The following is a 20,901-nucleotide window of genomic DNA, read 5'->3' on the forward strand; positions in this document are numbered from 1 at the left end:
TCAGTTTTCAATCAATTTTACCATCCCCAATTGACTGATCTTAAGTCTGAAATTTGTATTTATTTGTATGTATGTGTGTAAATTTGAAAGTAGCCTATGACAGACAGACAGACACAGACACACATCAATCAACAACATCACCACTTCTTCTCCTTCTCCTATTTACATGTGTCCCAGTTTTCCAGCCAGTGCAGAGGCCATGTCAGCCAGCAGTTCCTCCCTGACGCGGTCCTCCCTCCTCTGCAGCTCGTGGACAAAATGCCCCCTCAGCTCCTCCATCTCCACCACACGTTCCACCAGCTCCCTGCGCATCACGCTCTGTACCTTTGGAGGGCGATCTGGCCTGTTGTCCACCAGCTCAGGCATCTGGCCGCATAGAGACACAGCCCTTTTCAGACTCCCAGCATCCACATCCAGCAGCTGCTCTACAGTACGCCTTCGACCCAGATGGTCTGCATGGGTGAGCACTGGGATGATGTACCCCAAGACTCCATCTCCAAATAGCTCCAGGGCGGCTTGGATTGCCTGAGTGGCATCTTGGTCGATCCCCATGCTGGAGCCTGGTGCCCGGATCACCAGCAGGAAGGCATGTGGTCCGGGACCAGCAAGCTGAAGGCTCCTCAGAGCTTCTCTGGCTCTCTTACTGTCCCCCAGTGACGGCTCCAGAAGATCTGGGGTGTCGATCACTACAACCTCTCTACCATTCACTACTGTCCTTCTCTTGGTGCTCTCCATCAGGGGTCCCACAGTTGGGGCTGCACTGCAGCCCAACAAACTGTCTGCCAGGGAAGTCCGTCCTCCACCAGCAGGCCCCAGGAGGATCAGTCTCAGGCCAGGTTTCATGGGACCGCTGCTGGAGAAGTCAGCAGTCATGTTCATGCTGCTGCTGTTCTGATCTGTCTCCAAAGGTCCATCACTGGATGACCCTGCAGAGGAAGACCTATCTTGGTCACTATAGCCCTGCATCTTTGTATTAAAAGGCATTTGAATGAATTGAATGGATGAGTGACAGATGAGGACTGATGCCAGAATGGGAGGATTTTCTTGTTTAAATATATTTCATTTGACAGAAACAAGAGAAAGCAAAGAACTCAGAAGACACAGAGGAAAATGAACTGACCTGTAATGGCTTTAATGGCAGCAACCAGCCATTTGCACTTTGAGGAAAATCCTGATGGAGAAGTAGATTGGAAGTCAACTGTTAAGCCAATAATCATCATGTAGACCTATCACTACAATAACCCCAGTCTCTTCAGATACTAAATTGCTGTCATGTGTCTGAACTTCTGAGTCTCTCACTTCCTCTGACTATCCAAACATACCAATTCAAAATGCAAACTTCTCCTGACTTGTTTACCTTCTCCTAAAAGGCCAATTTGCAGCTCACGGTGAAGAGTAAACAAAACACTTCAAAAAAAGCAGGAAGTGTGCTTACCTACGATAAACCGCCAAAATCGAGACAGCCATTTAAACAGGCTCTGGATTCCTGAAACACAAGACATAGATAGAAAAGTCAGCAAATGCCTTTTCAGATTTTTAGGTAACATTTGATTTGTTGGTGTGAAATCAGGGATGTGTTTCATACCACGGAGGGTCCCTACTAGGCGGCTCACCCAGCTCCAAAGAGCTGATAGACCTGAGGCCAAAAAAGCAACATGTTACATTTCTGGTGATTTTGAAGACCTTTTTCCATTCAAAAATGTATTAATAACTTTGTCTAATGTTGGTGGAAATCTTCCAAAGTTCCAACTTCCAAACTTTTTAGTGGAAAATTCCCTCTTGGTGTCTTGATGAAGTGTTTTTCTGTTGAGCTGCAGTGGAAGAACTGTAACAAAAAGAGGGACTTTTACACCAAAAAGCCTGTAACTTTTCCTTTTGATTTGACTAATTTAGACAACTGAAGCCTCCGTTTAGTCTCAGTTAAACATGAATGTATGTTGGCAAAGAAAGAAGTCCGTGGATTTTGTCACACATCACTTACATTGAAAATGCATTAAGAAGGGATTTTTATTGCTCAGTATAAATATGAGGAATGATTACAGCAAGAAAAACCTGTTTCAATGTTCATAGGGGCACCTGACTGTTGTTTTAAGACAGACTTGAAAAGTTGTGAACCTGTCCTTTAGAATCAGTCCTAAATAGCCAATAAGGGGGGAGCACAAAGTGACCTGTGACCTCTGACACATGACTCAAAGTAACCTCACCAGTTAAAGAGCAGAAGAGACGAATTGGCCATCGGATCAGAGCTGGAAGAGCTGCAGGGAAAACAGAGTGCCAGTGATCAGTTTTACTGTAGGGGTCATCATACATACATACATCATACACTTGATCATATACTGTGTGCATATATATATATATATATATATATGATATAAAATGATAAAAATGAAGGTCCCATATTGTTCGATATTCATGAGTTTGTTTTTAAAACCTCCCCTGGCTGATAGGAGCAGCTTTTCTAATTTAACTTAGGTGAATCTGCCGGTTAGAAGACAATTCAAAGTGAGATTGTGTAAACATTCCTGACTGGACAGATTTCAGTAAATCAATACCTGAGTGAACCCACCAGCAAATGTATATTCACATTACGTGAAACCTTTGAGTGCTAAATTCAACCTGTTCCTTTGAAATTAAAACTCTGAGGTGCTGCAGTCGAGACACCGACTACTGACTAAAATACCTTTTGCTGTCTTCAAGTGTGTATTCATAAATAATTCATATGTTCATCTGTGGTTGAAGGGTTTCTCCTGCACTGAGTTAAAGAAAATTCAAACAGATTTCAAACAGGCGACTTTGAATTTAAAACAGATATATATTATGTGTATTTGATCAGTAAATCAATGTACACGGGTCTGTTTAAGTTGTGAAATGGTATGAGATAAAAATGGTCGCTTAAAAAATTGTTTTAACTTCAAGCCATTTTCTGATAGATTCTAGCAAATGTATCAAGTCTCACATCTGCTGTTCTATCAAGTTTCTAGACTCACTATCTCAGTAAAGGACAAGTCAATCAATCAGTGTGTGGCTTATATGTCGGGGAATCTTTGTCTTTACAAATGTCAGTGAATGTATGTGTCTGTTGAGTGACTGACTCTGTGAGAATCTGTAGAGAAGATACCCCACCACAGTGTAAACTCCCATCTGGGTGCTGTTCCCGTTCAGCCACCAGCCTAAACAGAGAGGAGAGGAAGTCAAGCGTGACATGAGTATTGCAGTGTTGTTCACAACTTATCATAAGGTTCACCTTTCACCCAAATGTGGCATGCAGAATGAAACACTCTAAAACCCAAGAAAACCCCTATTGTTGAATGCATTGCTTTGTGTAACCATAAAGGCACAATATTACAATAAGATAAAAAAAGACCATTAAGTGTATTATGAACATCTCATTAAGTCCATATTTAAATTGCATTATCATACCATTAGAGCTTAAATATAAAAATCCTATGAAGCACCTCATCTTTAATGTTTTTGAAGGTATGTTTGATGAATTATTAAAACTCTCTCACCCGTAACAGCATCTTCAGAGTTGTCTGTTTCACATTTACACTCCATTTCTCTGCAGCTGACAGACTCTCAGTCTGTGTCAAGAGAAAATGTGATTAAACTTCTGCACAGAGCTTTCAATACAAAAACCCATAAAGTTAAAAGTACACCTGGGTTGAATTGTTGTTTTGCAACATTAATGTGGTTGCACAAACAAATTAAAACCTGGAATACATTTTGAAAAACACAACTGCTTTCCAAGAATTTCACAACACATAAACTAGACTTGAGAAGGAATCCAGTCCACTTCCAGTCAGGTGTTTTCAATATTAAGCAAAGTTTCAAGAAAAGATCAAAAATGAAAACACGCAGCTCCACATATACAGTATAATAATATAAAAGTCTGTTTTAACCCATAGCCATGGAGAAATGTTATGCTAAAGCTCCATTACCTGCTGTGTAGTCAGATTTATTCCTTCAGGAATGCCATCTACTCTGAGTCGGTCAAAACCTGACGCAACTGACATGTGGTCATAGTGTGTGTGATCCCTTCTTTCTGCTGCTGTACAGAAGCATTTGCTTGCACAGGCCTGCCCTCAGCAGGAACACTGCACTCACTTTATTGTGCTGTGTAGCAAAACAATGCAGCAGGAAGGTCCTGGTATGCTGATAATCCTGCAGTCTTACTTTAGAAGGACGCACCTTTTTTCTAGGGACAAGAAGAACTTGAAATGCTGCTTAACATGTAAAGTATACCAACTCATACAGTTAGGACAATAAAACAAATTTGATGCAGGTTATAAAAGGTTTGTTTTTATTAATGCAAATACAAGATTATCAAAAAGTGTCGTTCCTGGTTGGAGTATTTTGATGACCATGTTTACAGTACAGGGTATTACAATGCAGTCGCTTCTTTTACAATCTCGTAACCAACATGATCCAGCCATTCAAACATTAATAATGTAAGAGGTTACTGTGGGACAAACACACTGACTGCAGGCAATAACACTGCTGCCTTTCAAAAGGGGGTAAAGCAACAGGTTTCATCTTATCAAGCAGAACTTGTTTCTATTGTACACTGAACACAGCAGCTGCTCGTCCAAAAATCTACGCATAGTGAGTTTAAAACAATCACAGGACCCCCAAGTGATGCTTGGCTCCCTGCTTTTAAAACAGCTTTTAAATTTACCAGAACTCTGTTCATGCAAAAGTAGCTGGAGACATTCCTACACTTGGAATCAATTTTGGGACACAGAAGCACTGATCTGAAACCAGTCAGATGAAGGCACAGTGAGTCAGATATGTAACGCCTCATGATCCCATTTGGGCTGTCAGAGCATCTATCAGCTCCTGCTTCTTGGTCCCAGTGGTCCGGACCCCAAACTGCTTACAGGCCTCCTTCAGCACAGGCACTGTCAGCTTTCCCAGGGTGCCGTTCTGCACATGGGCCCTCAGCTCGTCTTCTGGCAACTCCACTTTGGGCTTCTTCGCTCCGCCTCCGTTATCATCTGTGGGTTCAGTAATTTAACATTTAGTCAAAGGAATCAGATTAATCCTTTATCATACACAAAAATGATCAAATACAAACTTAAACTTATTGCACCAACAAGCATACACAGTCTTCCTTAATTTCAGTGATGATTCAAGCTCTGACCTGCTTTGCGTTTGGCAGCTGGTTTGTTCTCTGGGTTGTAGCCGGCAGGGTAGACCAGATCTTTAAACTCCTGGATCAGAGGACCCAGACGGCGGTCAATCTGGTCCACCTTTGGCACTGAGAGAGAGAGAGAGAGAGAGAGAGACAGACAGGTACAGAAAGTATAAGAAAGAGAAACAGGCAATGGTTGTAGAAGAAACAAGAGAAACCAGGTTATCTGACTGCATGAATGTATGTTTGTCTGCATCTTACTGATGAGGTCTTCTATTTCTTCTGGAGCCATCATATCCAGAGCCAAGGCCTCCAGGTTCCTGAAATGCTGCTGGATGACTGGATTCTCAAAAGCATCACTCCTGCAATTTGTTACAAAGAATGAAAACGCCTTACGGAAAGAAAACAACTGAATTACCTTGTTATAAGCAGAATCACACGTATTATTTACACATTTATCAATGAGGTGTCCACAGATTCCACAAGAAAGTGTCACACTAAATATTTATCCCTGAAAAAACAAAGACACTTTCTTAGAGTTTTTCTATATAAAGCAATTATAAAATCATAGATTGGTGTTCTTCTAAAAGATCATTGTAACCTTTAAAGATAGTTGTTGTTGAGACTTTATACTGTGTACATATGTCATGTACAGCTACCTGTATTTGAAGCGGAGCTTGGAGACAATCTCCTTCATCTTGTCCACCTGCATTTGTGAAGCAGACGGACACTGAGGGGGATCCAGAGTCCGCAGGTCGTCAGCGTACGGCAGGGAGATGACGTTGAAACCTGATATGCATAAGAGATACTGAGTTACAGTACACTACAATGATGAAACTATAGTGTTGTTTCCTATCTTGCTCACTACTGTAAAGTGATCAGCTTTTTTTTCAAGAAGCTAGATTAGTCAAATGCAGTCGTAGTCACTGCAGAGGGAACTAAAGTTTGAGTTTAAAGACTGCTTCACCTTTGTTGCCTGGAACTCTTGGGATTAATTAAATCCATCACATCTCCTGCTGAGCTCAGCAGCGTATTACCTGGCGGTGTAATCTGTACTTTCCCCTCGTCAACCTGCTCTTTCTGAGGCACCAGGGCAACAAATCGAGGAGGGTAGTTTCTGCGGGAGGTGCAACGGCAAAGAGCGAACACATTCTTCTCGCTGCACTTCGTCAACAGGGCAGAGAACAGACACGCACTGCCTGAGGTGGAAAACACAGAATATATTGTAGCTCAGAGAACAGAGAAGTTAGAGGCTTAGATTCCCACTGGGCTGATGATATAAGACACTTTTGATGACACTGTTCAATAAATTGCAAGTATTAAAAGTAATACATTAAAATTCTCAACATTGAGAAGCTGGAACTGGAGAATGTTCAGTAGTTTTGCCTGAAAAAAATGACTTAAATGATCGATTATGAAAAAAGTTGCAAGTTATTAGGCTTAAACACATTTCCATCGATAACTATTTCAACCCTGTGCAACGTGGAAATATCCATCCTGTTAACTGTGGTTTTAAGATTTAATCTCATTAGTTTTGAAGTAAAATCAGACAACACAGACACAGTGTTACCTTTCACCTCGTCCTCCTCAGGGTAGATGAAGACAGCAGGCCGGATGTGGTGGTGCACTTTGAGCTTCTCCATAGGTTTGAATCCGATCAGAGAAAATCCAGGATCCTCAAACTTCTTGATGGCGTCCACCTCGTCCCGCTCCATCACTATCTGTTTGTTACCGTACACCTGCAGCGGACACAAGCGTGAGGGGATAATGAGCGTAATCTTTCACAAAACACAGTTGGATGATAAATAAAACAACTAAAAAAAACAGGCACTTCATTCAGTCAGCTCTTACCTGGGCTTTCTTTATCTCACTGGGCAACAGCAGGCTGCCGGTCTGGGTGTGGAAGGTGCGGGTTTTGCTGCGGACCGGCTCGTTGGATTCCCTGTACAGTCTGATGGGAGGTGGTTTCCGAGCAGTCACAGCGGTCGCATACATTCCCACTGCTATGTTTATGCCCTCGCCAAGACACAGATTAAGCCTGAAGATGGCAGAGAGGGCAGGTTGGTGTGAAGAAAATGAGAGTTAGTGGTTAAAAAGACCTAAATACAAACCACAGACAGAGGAAGTTGAGGATGTGTATAAAATCGAGCAAAATCTGGAACAATACATAAAAATCTTATCATGTATCGCTACCTGGCAATGGCTCTCTTCTTCTGCTCCTTGGCGCGAACCCTCTTCTGGAGGTCGTCCAGTTTGTAACAAGGCTCCAGCTGCAGCCCCAATTCATTCTCATCCTCTGGTGGACTCATGATGTCACAAAAGAAGAGTGAGACGTCAAAGCCGCCTGGTTTCATCAGGTGCATTAAATCTATGACAACACCTAAGAGAGGAGGGATGAGTCAATGAGGTCACTTATGTGTTAAACATATTTTAAAGCTGCAGTGCAAAGTTTTTAATGAACAGTTGCACATGTATTATCAGCCTATGTCATAAAATGGGACTGCGACCAAGAATGCTATGAAGTGACATTTAAGTGTTGCTACTGTCACAGAGATATTGTACATTTTAAAGACTACCTGGGTTGATAAAGCTAAACCTTTTTGTGTGCAGATTTCTGTTGTAAACTCACAGGATTTATGTGAAGTTTCCAAGAGCAGCGCTAATACGAAACATTACTACAGGTTTTCGTAAAAATGACAGAGGTCTTTGCTTCAGACGCACCGGTCTCTTTGAGGTCACTGGCCTTGGTGCGAGCCTGCCGGTCCTTCGCGCTGTCGCCTTCATGCGGTTCGTCCCTGCAGGTGAAGATCATGAGCCGCTTGTGTGAGAGGCGTAGCTTGATGTCACTGTAGAGGTTGGCGCAGCACCATAGGGCATCACCCAATGACGTCTCCCCGCTGCCCATGGTCTCTGCCGCGAGCTGGGCACCTTTTTCCCTGCGCAGGGAGTCCACTTCCTGCACTCGCTTTGCACCTGTGGAAAGAAAGATAATGACAGAGTAGAATAAAAGACAGTACAACGACAGATAAGGAAACACAGAATTGATAAGGGTGTTGTTGGGATGAAAACAGCACAACAGTACTTCAGCTGGATATAAAAATTGTAAGAAAATGTTAACACAACAATAAGCCACAAACGGGAATCTGTTTTATCCAAACACATTTGAAACATGAGATCTGTGCAACACACAGCATGATCGATTGTGCGTGAGCTTAAAGTATGTAGCATCTCACCAGGTTCATCGAGGTTGTGGTACACGTAGACGTGCTTGAAGGAGTTCCTGGGGTTCTTGCTCTGCTCTGTGCCGTAGAACACCAGAGCCACCAGGTCCCTGTGACTACTGATGATTTTACTGGAGTACACACTGCGCACAACCTAGCAAACAGACGCTAATTATCATGAGACTGAAAACTTATCTGTGAAAAAAATGGACAAATTATATTATTCTATAATACTGTTATTTAAAGTAGGGATTCTTGAGAGATGTTCACTTCATTTCAGTAACAAAATCCAACCTTTCCCACAAAACCCCCTTTTTGCCTGTTAACATCTAGATCATGATCAAATTCAATACCAAACATTTCTAGATTGTGTTGATCTGTGCAGAAGCTTCTTTATTAGAGGATGAAGGTGACTGATAGATTAACAGGTTGAGCACTACACAGCAAAGACAAAGGAAGAGACAAAGACAACTGGCCAGCTTACCTGCATGGTCATATCAAAGTTGGATGGCTCTCCGTCTTCTCCTTTGATGAACATTTCCTTGGAGGCATCAACCAAGAACACCAAACTGTCTCTCCCTGTGATCTTGTATTCTCCTGACAAACAGAGACCCTGATTTGTTTTTACTGAATCTTTAAGCCTAAATTCTTACTTTTTTATATTAGATCATATCAGCTAACATATAATGACCAAATCAAAATGATCAATGATAGCTGATCATGTATTAATAGCACATCAGAGGAAATAATGAGGGGGCTTTCATCTCACTTCCAGATTGCTCTCCTTCCTCCTGCTCTTCCTCCTCCTCATCATTCTGGTAGTAGGCGTTCCACTCTGCCATTGGTGCTGCTGTTGGTCCTGTCAAAGGATTAAGCAGGTTTTAGGCGACAAAAACAGGAAACTGAAGTAGCTTGGAAACCCTTAAATGTGTTAAACTCTGTGTGTGTACATGAACTGTATCCACAAAAATTCTTTTTTTGGCTGACGGCAGCTTGTTAATGGTGTCCTGGATCAGGACATAACACCGATGCAGGGTAGACTCTCATCAAGTTTTGTTTGCAGTGGAGCTTCATCAAGAATAGTTACACCCAAGGAACGTAACCAGAACTCAGGTATAGAGCCAATTATTGTGTTAGATCTTGTCAATATTGCTCTGCTAAAATCAGCCGCTAAATATCACTATCTATGTTTACCTGAACTTTTCCCTCAACCCTGAATCGGATGCTAACTTAAGCGTCGTAATAAAGAAGTGGTGCTAATTAAATCAGGCAACAATAATTGTGTAAAAGACAGAGCCATTCGCAAACATTACTGGTGTTTAATACAGATTTTATTACTGTTTAATTGATGTTTCAACTTCTGACAGGCAACGCAAGTTAGCTTAGCCTGTAATTAGCCATTATTAGCGTCACTGGTATTTTGGGCTTGCTAAGCTGTAAACTGCAAACGCCCGATGATGCACACAAACTGTATGGACTAAACACTTTATAGGAATAACCTGTGGAGGTATTAAATCATTGTAGAAGCATACAGTCACTTACCGTACCCTGCAACTTTGAGCACAACAAAAGTCCGGACTAGTTTCAATGACGGGCGCGCTGAGGTACGTGAATGAGCATGCTAAAGAGGCGTGCGGGACGTCTCGTCATCTATTGGACCCTCGTACGCCAATCTATAATACTGGCCAATCACAGTGAAGGAGGCGGGACGTGTCTTCAGAGAGGGGGTCCTTGCAGGAAGAGGTCCACATGTTATTGTTTTAAGTCGGACAGTGACACAACATAAACTGTCAGCACCCGGCAATCCTCAGCTCAACCTTACAACTTAAATTAGCTACTTTCTCACTTACGTTTACATTTTTTATTGTCTCTAGCCTTTGTTTATATGCGTAACAATTCAACGCTTTGCTTTATGTAACTCTTTTTTATCAAAGTTTTGTTTGGGTGTGAGTCAGCTTACTTTATGCAAGGTTAGCTGCAGTTTTTTTTAAAAAAAAAATTGAAGTAATTCCGTTGTGTAATCATGGAGCAAACTGGTCCTTACCCGGTGAAAGTGTATATTTACGACCTGTCCAGAGGAATGGCCCGCCAGCTGAGTCCTCTCATGCTAGGTGAGTTTTGTCTTGTTACCTGTTGGTTGACCTCATGAAAGCCGCAGTGAGCGCGCCTAGTCCCGCGAGAGACAGCACGAGAGACCGGGGATGCTTCTCAGGCCTGAGCTGTGACCTTGTTACTAGAATAATTGATACCTATATGCTTTTTAAGTAAGCCTTACTCTGACTAATTCTGTGGTTTTTCGGTCACTACAGGGAAACAGATTGATGGGATATGGTGAGTGCATCTTTTTACTGGCTTATTCTGTGGAAATCTTCCCTAAAAATCCTGTTAACTGTGTTTAACCACTTTCATTGGCCTGGTTTTATTGGATTAATGTGTTTTGGTGTCTTACAGGCACACTGCTATTGTGGTCCATGGAAAGGAGTTCTTCTTTGTTGGAGAGGGCATCAACAGTTGCTCACCTGTAAGAATCATCTCCCACATTCTCCCCAATCATGCAGCACATTAATATTTTTAACTTTTACTGCTGTACAGGAAAACAGTGATGGATTGGGATGTGTTTCTAAAAGTGCATAGTATAAGGTATTAACTGAGGTGTTAATGTGTTTGTGTCCTAGGGTAGCACTCCTTTAGGGGAGCCTGACTCCGTGGTGGACCTGGGCTCCACTGAGGTGCCTGCAGAGATCTTTATGGACTATCTGACTTCACTGGCAGAGTCTACATACAGGTAAAGACTCAGGCTCACCAGACAGTTTTAACATAGGTTTAAATCTCAGTGAGACTGTTCGGGAGGTAAAGTTGTGGTCACATTTAATTGAAAATTAATTTAAATTGTCTACGATACCATAGTTGTGATATAAGCCATAATTTCTCTATTGGAAACTCTTTCAATGAATTATGTCATATAACCTACAGTAATACTACAGTATGTTTTCACTCTGGATGTAAACCCTGGCTTAAATTGTGAATTCTTAATTATTTCACGTAACAGATGATTATTTGTAACATGATTTTGAATTTCTGGCACATTATCTCTAATATACATTAAAGATATACGTTAAGGAAGAGAGGAGAAACAAAAAAAAGAAACCAAAAACATCTTGGTCTCACACTCCTCGGCCCCTCCGGTTATCTCTCTGTCAAAATGTCTATCTTGTTGTCTCATCTGCTCTTCCCCACCCTCTCTGGCCTCTCTGGCCTCTCTTTCTTTTTACTGAATTTACATCTCTGCCTTTTCCTCCCTCTCTCTGTCTCTGTCTGTTCCTCTTTATTACTGTTTCTCATTCTCTTTGTGCACAGAGGTGACAAGTACAACTTGTTTGAACACAACTGCAACACCTTCACCAATGAGGTGGCTCAGTTCCTCACGGGCAAAAAGATCCCATCGTACATCACAGACCTTCCATCAGAAGTTCTAGCCACGTGAGTCAAGTCTTATCTAATAAGCTTCATAAAGCTGCTCTTACATCACCAAAGCACCTCTTCTTTTTCTCTGTCTTAGTCTCTGCATTTGTAGTTTTAAGTGTCTCCGCCTATACTGAATCTCTGATTCATAAATTATGGTTAGTACCTAAAGAACTGATACCAAACCAAACCAGTTGCGACTTTTGAGCAAATTAAACGTCCATTTTTGCTTGCCCTGTACGGTAAGTGGCCTCATATTTGGCTCCTGTCAATCAGTTTAGGTGAACTCGGTTTTAGTTCAGGGCGTCCTGGTGGTTCAAATGCTGTCACATGATCTACTCTGACTCCACTGTTAGCAAGGCTACTGCAATCCTTCATCTACCCGGGTAACTTCAAACACCAGAAAACTGTTCTTGTGCACACATTTTATCGTTTTTATAGTTTTTTAACAGAAAAAAACAAACATAACATTAAGTGGGAAAAAAACAGTATAGATACAGTAGAGTTTTACTGTTTTGTATCAGTATTCACTAGTTATAGAATTGGGAGAAATCCAGTGAAGCAGAGACAGGAGAAACCTTCATGAATAAAGGTGCAGCTGGCAAATGTTACATAAACCAATTAAACATACTTAAGTGAAAGTACAGTTCACTATTTCTTTTCCAAATACACTAAAACATTTATATTAAGCATTTATAAAATATCAACATTACAAACACAATTGCTTGCAACACTAGTATTGAAATCTTTATTATTGTAACACTGTGATCTGTGAGCCTCTTTTTCTGACTCTCTTTCCTTGTGTGTCTCGACTGTGGTCTTGATGTGTTGTGGTCTGGTTATTGTTTCCCCTTCCCCGTCGCCTAGCTCACATACTGTAGTTTGTTTAGACTCTCTTTATGCCTTTTCGTTTCACTCTAACTGTTCTGTCTGCTATGTTTCCTCTGTAGGCCTTTTGGCCAGGCTCTCCGTCCCTTATTGGATTCCATCATCATAAATCCTGGAGGCAACAACATAACTGGACAGCGGTAGACAGGGTTGAACATATGAAAGAAAATATTTGTATTTAAGGGTTTGGGTGAGAATGGGACATTCACCACCAGCCAGACCTTTATAACATTTGTGCCTGTGGATGATTCGTTGATATATGCTACCAGTCACTTTTCCAGCTAACCACTCATCATTTGGAAGCTCTTCTACACATTCTACCTGATCTATATAATGTTTTAACATATACCAGCCTCTGTGGCCAGTGAACTAAAAAGATTTCTACTGGTTGGGGATGTGACAGCTATATTAGTTGCAGCTACACATGTGTGCTCATTAAAGGACCAGTGTGTAAGATTTAGGGGATTTTATTGCCAGAAATGGAACATAATATTCATAAATATGTTTTCAGTAGTGTATAATCACCTGAAAATAAGAATTGTTGTGTTTTCGTTACCTTAGAATGAGCCCTTTATATCTACATAGGGAGTGGGTCCTCTTCTACGGAGGCTGCCATGTTGCACCGCCATGTTTCTACAGTAACCCACAACGGACAAACTGGCTCTAGAGAGGGCCTTTCCCGTTTTTACAGCCACCGTAGTTTCTCCCACATGCTTGGAAGGGGAGGTGAATTCATTTGGTTGCACTCTGCAACCTCACCACTAGATGCCACTAAATCTTACACACTGGTCCTTTAAGTGTTGATACTTCAATTTTTTTTAACAAAATCATTATTTATCCTCCAGATATGTTTTTTAAATTGTAATTTTTAGCAGATAAATTGATCCTGGTATTCTTGGGAGGCACTGAATTTGAATACATATTATCAGCATTCACAGAGATGCGTCACTATGGCAGTCGATCAAGAAGTGTGTTACAATTACATCAGGCCAGAAATGGATTGACATATACAAATTCAGATATTAGGAGATGATCAGCCTCTGTTTCTTAACAGTTAAGTTCATTAGAATTTCTAAAAAAAAATTCAAATGTTGAACAACGTTACACTTAAATCAATATTTTTGCATTGTTTTTAGAGATCTTATAATAGATCTTATACTGCTCTCAGAGAAATTGCTTTTTAATGAACGCTCTGTGATTCACAAAATTTGTTATTTTGAAAACAGAAAATATTTTGAATTTTTAATCTGCATTTGGATCTGAATCGTCTTTAAAAATACTGTAGTGATACAGTAAATAAGTGCCCAATTTTGGTCATTCCAATAATTTAAATTCTTGGGAAAATAGTGTGAATGTTCAAAAGTGCTCTATCTTGCAGTGTCTTGCAAGAAGTTCTTTGAAAAGCTCCTAAATCTACATCTGGATCCAGATATACAAGACCAAAAATGTAACCTCCTTGGAAGAGGTAGTACATTTCAGAAAGACCAGTTTCTTTCCCAAGGAGCTGAGGGTCATGTGAATGTAAATTTAATGTTTTTTTTGTTTTGTTTTTTTAAGGAAGAGCTATTTAGCTCACTGCTGCACAGGTGTTAGTGTGCTTACTACTTAGTGTTGTACTGTTTTCCTTGCAATTTGAATCTATCTTCTTTGTAAGGTGGCATTTTCTGTATTTTTTAAATTTTTTTATTTTTCTGTGGTCATTAATATGACTAGACTGCACTCCGCGGGAAAGGTCAGCGTAATTGAAAGTACAAAGGAAGGAAAGAGCTCTCAGTAAAATGTTCTGCTGGCTTGTCTTTTTATTCAGTGTTCTATGAAATACATTTTGACCAAATCTGAGGTGCTGACTTGATAGTGTACACTTGTCTAATTCAGGTATATTTAACGACCACATAGGCCAGGATTGTGCTTTTTAAAATATCTGTTCAATCTGCACATCTTTCAGTTCCTTCATCTGCCAAGTCAGACAATGTGTTCAGTTTATAAAGAGTTTGACATATCCAGGAAATGTGTCTAATGACATGGAAGTTTTAATAATTTGTATTGTTTGTATTTACATGACTCAGCCAGGCATTGTGACTTATATGATAAGCTTAACTGCCACTTACCTCCATTATTGTGTGGCCATTAATTCCTCCTTAAGGAAAAACATATTGTTAAAACCATCAGTGTCTTTATTCTCATTTTAGGACAAAACAGAAGTGAGTTTAATGAACTGTTATAAAATGAAGTTATTGTTGTTATTGTTTTTCTCATTTTTATTACACCTTGTTGCACTTAAAGGCTGTTTGCAGGTCATTAAAAAATATCAAAATTCAGTTTTATAAAACGTGCAAGATCCCCAAAGTCACTAAATTAAAAAAAAATAAATCTAAATTTGTGAAATCTTCATTTTCCTTACTGAAAATTTGAAGCTTATTTAATTTTATTTATAAGTAGTGGAGGATTTCTTCAACAACAGAGGTGTAGCGCTGCACTGAACCTTATAATAAGCGGCTGTACGTTTTCGGTAAAAGCTTGTTCTACATATTGACCTGCATGGAGAAATTAACAGAAACATTTGCATTTTATCTGCACTAGTATCAGTCTAAAACTTCTTCTAAATAGTCCTAAAAGCACTAAATTTACTCTGATACCCTGCACTTTGTTAAATGTGTGACATTTGAAACTTGACTCAAGTTGTGGCATTAAATAATCCTTTTATTCCTTAAAATTGTTGTGCTCTGAAGTGTTTTGTGGATGGTTTTTACAGGATTAGGATGGACCTGTGAAGGATAATGTTACCTCTTATTTTTGCCATTATAGCTGAGTAGATTAAGATCTGAGGACAATAATGACGAAAGCTTTGGCTTCATGTAATAGCAGGAACAGCCACAAGGTGACACTGTTGGTTCACTGCAGGACTCACTGTTAGTGCTGAATGAATCCCTTTGTTATAGATACAGTAACTGTTAATGATGCTAATGACTTATCAGGTTCTTATCAACTCTGCTTATTAAATTTACTGTTTGTATTGATTGTTGTATTTGTATATTGTGTTGTATTATTTATACTAATGATGCACACTGTTGTCTACTAACAAAGACTTGCTAAAAATGATCTTAACCAATCTCAGAGTTACATCACTTTGAATAATAAGGCTATATTGACTGCTTATGATGTTTTGCTGGTGCAAGTAACTTGATCCAACAAAGAACTGCTGACTGTTGTCAAGTTGTTGTTTGATTTTCGGCTGCCTGGAGTTTTTTTTTCTGTGTTCAATGTGTTTGTTGAATTTGGCTGACCCATTTAAGGTGCCTGCTGCTTTTTGGAGTGTTTTGCCCAAAAGATTCAAAGGCCCAACCTCTCTTTGATACAAACACAAGTCAAACCAAAGCCTTATAGTAATTTTACAATCTTTAATATTTCATCTTCAAAAGTGGCATCAGTTACTAAACAGTCCTCTGGAACATTTCTGGGTATAAATGAGTTGTTGTAATAAGAAGTACAGTTACATACAGTATATACACATTTTTGCTACATACTGTTTATCACACCAATACACTTTGGATTTGCTTGGCTATCATATCTGTATTAAGGAGTTTATAAATTTATTGTAGCTCCATTCTCTTACATCTCTCTAACAGACCCCACAAGATAACTTGCAGAAGTTCACAGAGCCAAACCGTTTCTACTGCAGTTATACAGTTATAGCCCAATATCCTGACACAGCACTAAATATCACAGTCTCCTCTCTGCATGTGCAAACTGCTGCATGCTCGCAAATGTTTCTCTGCATATCAAATTTATACTCACCAATAATGTACTAGCGTTTGTGCAGCATCCCATTTATCAGTCAGCATTGTGAAATTACACAATAGAAACACGATCAATGGTTTAGACAACCTGTCTGCTTTGTCGTTGCTTTTTTTTTTTTACACTGCAGTTAATTTCTGTCATTGCATTTTGCCATAAATGTGAAAACCCAGTGGAATAATGTGACATACAGTACAGTAAGCCTACTTTAACCTCCTCTACTGCACGTTAGAAAATTGCACAACTGAACTAATATAGATCTCTCTATGCATCATGTTTCATGTTACTAAAATCATCAACATGAAATAATATACTCTGTTAAAATCTGACATCAACAGCAATTATAATAAATACTCTTTGAATCTTAGAAATAAAATGACTTAGTTCATAAAGCCCTTATTTAAACAAAATATATAGGAAATTCCATTAGATACACATTTACACAATATTCATAAATAAAGGAGAACAAATGGTTTTCAGATGATGTTTGCACTACATAAAACCTAAAAAAACTGTCATGTGTTCAAAAAGACTGAATCATCATGTACACAAGAAACATTTAGCGCAAACTGATGGAACAAAGAACAGGGGGAGGCCGTTGTTTCAGGCGGAGAAAAAACATGTTTAGACCAAGAAAAACACTGGAAGCACTTGTTCAGTCTCTCCACACAAAAACAACTCAGAACGGCAAAGAGCTAAACTTCTATTGCTCATAAAAAGCTGATTTTTGTCTATAAACCAGCAGATCTCAACATTTCTAACTCATAACATCGAGCATTAAGAGGAAACGATGCCTGACCAGGATCCTTTGCTGCGTGGGTAGTGAGAAACAGTCGGTAAATACAGACATAGTTCACTTTTGCATCATATTACGAGAGAACAAAAGAAGGAGGGTGAAAGAGTGTTTGGTTTCTTTAACACAGCATCAGTAACATTGTGATTCCATCTACCAGAACTGGTTATACCTTATTGTATTAAGATGTGAGAAACAAAGACAGTGACCATGTGTTTGTATCTTGGTGAGACACTGCGTGGTGAATGTCTGGAGGGGGCATGAGGGCAAATATGACACTTTGTTGTGGAGTAGCACTCATGTTAGGTATCTAGGTGATTTCTTTGTGGTACCACAGTCGAAAGTTTGAATATGATCCATTTTTGTACTCGGTTTATGTTCATACTGCTCATTTACAAGGCTTATAACTCACATGTAGCTTGTTTACTGGAAGGAACTTTCAAAACATGTCTTCCTGCATGTTCATAGGTTTTTTGGCAATGGAGGGAAAATCTAACCTTCAGTTTCATTCTCTGTAACTCTTTCTCTCATTTTCAAAACTCATATTTTCTTATATCTCTATGCAGTTATTTGGTGCCACCTGATGGCATTGTTGAAATATACAATTTAAAATACTTGGTGTGAATGCGTCCATTAAGTTTGTGACAACTTTCAAACAGAAAGCACTAGATGCTTTTACCCACTGTGCAACAGACAGTGTTGATACTTTACTTTACTCTTGGAGCTACACAAGTAGGCCAGGTTTTCAATTCTCTCACGTGACAAAAGAACAAAACGGGATTCATGTACAGGAGTCAAAGTGCAGAAGTGGTTTTGCAGGTATGAAGTTAAAAGTAGTTTTCTGTCTCTGTGTGTTGCAGCCGGGGTCATGAAATTATGTAGCCTCTATCCTTAATCAAGCTTTACTCTCTAGATATCAACCATGTTACTGGCTGAAGTTTTAAATCACAGTATTAATCATAATTAGGTGTCTTAATGTATTACATAAAAAAGTTATGGAAGAATCTGAACTCTTTTTTTTTTTTTTTTTTTTTTTTTTAAAAAGAGGTTTGTGTAATATGTCAAAAAGGTGTTTTGACAACTTTGCCAGACTTACTTGATAACACGTGCTGCATTAGAGAAGATATGAACCCTAAAGATGTTTTCACTTGTTGCATTGATGATCGTGGTTGCTTTCAGATGTTGTACATGTTTGAAATCTAGTTTTACAGTGTCAAGGTTTTTCTGGAAAGAAAAAAACAATTCACTTTCTGCTGTTAGGAGAATGTTGTATGGGTGGAAAAAGTGTCTAAACCAGACAACAGAATTTGATTTGTTTAAATATAATGGAGTCATGCTGTTCATATGCAGGTAGTTTAGCTGCAAAAAGAGGTTTGGTGTTTGGTCGGCGCTCATTTAGTAACGGTGCTTTGTGTACCTCGTGTGAGATATAGTGTTAGTTGGCTCTGTCTCAACTGTATTGATCTTTTTTTTTGACTGATTCTTCTACTATCAAAATTTTAGCATCATAAAATCCTCTCAGCTCTTTCTTTCAGCACAAATGTTATTACAGAACCTTACAGAAGCTTTTCTGGTTCTTTGTGCAGTTCCTGAGGGTGTTGCAGCCATAAACCTTCACCAACAAATAATGTGGAAGCATTGCATCAACTGTTGCACGTTCATAGCACCAGCAGCAGCTCTGCACAGTGTCCTTTGCTGTCTAGGCTTCAGAGACGACATCAGAAATGTTTAATGCTCCAGGCCTGGAAATGCCTCCGTGAATTCCCCTGCAATGGTGCCCGGAGGCTGGAAATTACACAGAAGCATCCACACACTTCCACACACTTTGAGTTATGGCCCAGACAGTTCAGTAGTGAGAGACCCAGATCCACAGTGACTCCCTGCCTTTCCTTCCCCCGAGGAAGGAAAACATGTGGTTTGTTTTTCTATTTTTCTCTTCTCTCTCCTCCCTTTCTCGTCTTTTCTAGAGTCCCAGCCTCTGGCTCTTACTCCGTCCCCTCTCTTTCCTCCTCTCCCTCTCTCTGGTTGGGATGGAGGCTGATGGGAGCTGACATGATGGTGGCATTGTCCTCACCGTCGAAGTTAATGTGACCCCGGGGATGATGTCCCTGTTTGCTTGGCCTGATGGCACTGAATGCAAAGCGTTTCGCTTTGGAAAGAGTGTGGGAGAGGCCGAGAGCGGAGAGAAAGGAAGAAGGAGAAAACAGCTGTGCTGGGAGGTAGACTGAGAGATGCAAAATAACTGAGGTGTTTTTACAAGAAGGAAAAGAAGGAACTTATCAAAGAAATGAAACCTGAAGTGCGTTACCTTTAGAGGATTTATGATTATACTTGAACTATATGCTATGTGGCATTTCTTTGAAGATTGAAGAAAATTCCAGCATATATAACTTATCTAAACTGAATCTAAATTTCAATGCCTTGACTTTAGATATTATGTACATGTTTTGAAGGAATAATTTTCCTTTGAACTTGTTAGATTTGGTAGTTGCTATCTCACAGGGAGGAACAGTTTTATCAGCTTGGAGCTGGAGTTGAATGCTTTAAATATGATCAAGTGTTGAAAGGTCCTCTGAAGCCCGACATAGCTATATTTCTAATGAAGGAAACCTTTATGTGTTATTCATGCTTAAAATAAGTTGGCTTTTTACTTCCCCAGAGCTCAAACTGACCATAGCAAGGTCTAATATGAATTATCAATAAATATTTGGCCTGGTGCTCAGCTCTCCAGATTTCACGATCACACTTAATGCTGTTTATGAGTAAAAACACCTGACCCACTGAAGTTATGAAGGACTTCCTAATTCTCAACCACCACTACAACGCATTAAGTGAAAAAATTCATGCCAAAAGCAAATGACTAAACAGCTTTATAATCCAGTATTCATCATGGGGATGTATTACCTTGTTACTTGATGTTTCTATTAAGTAGATGTTTCTAATTTCTGCACCAATTAGCTTGCTAATGTACAGATACCTGTGACATACAGTAGTGATTTAATCAATGTATCTAAGAGTAATGGTTTGACATTTTGAGAAATGCACTTATTTATTTTCTTGCTGAGAGTTAGATGAGAAGATTGATGCCACTCTCATGTCTGTACAATAAATATGAAGCTACTGCCAGCAGGTGGTTAGTTTAGCTTAGCACAAAGACTGGAAATGGGGAAATGGCTGACTAATAAACTCATTGCATCCAAAATTTAAAGACAGTATGATGTGGTTTTACCTATAGTTAAGTGCCAGACTATTCTTTGGCCAGAAGCAGTGACTTCTGGGAGTCTTGTTGTCACTGTTGCTAAGCTAAGCTAAATAGCTGCTGGGCATAGCTTCATATTTACCGCACAGACATGAGAGTGGTATCAATCTTCTCAATTCCCCGAAATGTCACACTATTTCTAAGAGGGAGGGACTGTGTGTGTCGAAGGACACATGTTTCATCAATGTTGTTGCAATTTCTGCTAGTTGCCACAAAAGGTCACATATTAGTCAGTGTTCCACCAAATTTAAGTAAATGGTTTTTGAGGTTTTACTATTCAGTCTGAACCCACAAAATGGATCTTAAAGGTTACACATTTACATCAAATACATTGAATGGCAATATCTGCATG

The 20,901-nt window shown here is 39.7% G+C and overlaps 3 protein-coding genes across 4 annotated transcripts; 1 reads left to right on the top strand and 2 right to left on the bottom strand.

The window, feature by feature from the left end:
* Positions 1 to 110: 110 nt before the first annotated feature.
* Positions 111 to 4,046, bottom strand: LOC121887384 (GTPase IMAP family member 4-like). Of its 2 annotated transcripts, XM_042398121.1 has the most exons (8): positions 3,939 to 4,046; positions 3,510 to 3,581; positions 3,093 to 3,170; positions 2,205 to 2,255; positions 1,586 to 1,636; positions 1,436 to 1,486; positions 1,121 to 1,171; positions 111 to 926 (listed from the first exon to the last, which is right to left on the bottom strand). In XM_042398121.1, exons 2-8 carry the CDS (start codon positions 3,553 to 3,555, stop codon positions 163 to 165), a joined length of 1,092 nt encoding a protein of 363 aa, XP_042254055.1. In that variant the 5' UTR covers positions 3,556 to 3,581; positions 3,939 to 4,046; the 3' UTR covers positions 111 to 162. The 2 variants fall into 2 exon arrangements, with proteins under 2 accessions (XP_042254055.1, XP_042254056.1); XM_042398122.1 differs by lacking the exon at positions 3,939 to 4,046 and having other exon boundaries at positions 3,510 to 3,625.
* A 237-nt stretch (positions 4,047 to 4,283) lies between these two features.
* Positions 4,284 to 10,468, bottom strand: xrcc6 (X-ray repair complementing defective repair in Chinese hamster cells 6). Its single transcript, XM_042397622.1, has 14 exons — positions 10,397 to 10,468; positions 9,895 to 10,082; positions 9,122 to 9,211; positions 8,837 to 8,949; positions 8,365 to 8,506; positions 7,853 to 8,104; positions 7,325 to 7,511; positions 6,983 to 7,169; positions 6,702 to 6,870; positions 6,169 to 6,330; positions 5,791 to 5,920; positions 5,393 to 5,493; positions 5,141 to 5,257; positions 4,284 to 4,994 (listed from the first exon to the last, which is right to left on the bottom strand). Exons 3-14 carry the CDS (start codon positions 9,192 to 9,194, stop codon positions 4,798 to 4,800), a joined length of 1,830 nt encoding a protein of 609 aa, XP_042253556.1. The 5' UTR covers positions 9,195 to 9,211; positions 9,895 to 10,082; positions 10,397 to 10,468; the 3' UTR covers positions 4,284 to 4,797.
* On the top strand, positions 10,093 to 13,262 carry desi1b (desumoylating isopeptidase 1b). Its single transcript, XM_042397623.1, has 6 exons — positions 10,093 to 10,463; positions 10,662 to 10,683; positions 10,804 to 10,873; positions 11,028 to 11,137; positions 11,710 to 11,832; positions 12,765 to 13,262. The coding sequence occupies exons 1-6, from the start codon at positions 10,376 to 10,378 to the stop codon at positions 12,844 to 12,846; spliced, it is 495 nt and encodes a 164-aa protein (XP_042253557.1). The 5' UTR covers positions 10,093 to 10,375; the 3' UTR covers positions 12,847 to 13,262.
* Positions 13,263 to 20,901: the final 7,639 nt, after the last annotated feature.

This window comes from Thunnus maccoyii, chromosome 20 (assembly GCF_910596095.1).
Source record: "Thunnus maccoyii chromosome 20, fThuMac1.1, whole genome shotgun sequence".
In the NCBI taxonomy this organism is placed as follows: domain Eukaryota; kingdom Metazoa; phylum Chordata; class Actinopteri; order Scombriformes; family Scombridae; genus Thunnus; species Thunnus maccoyii.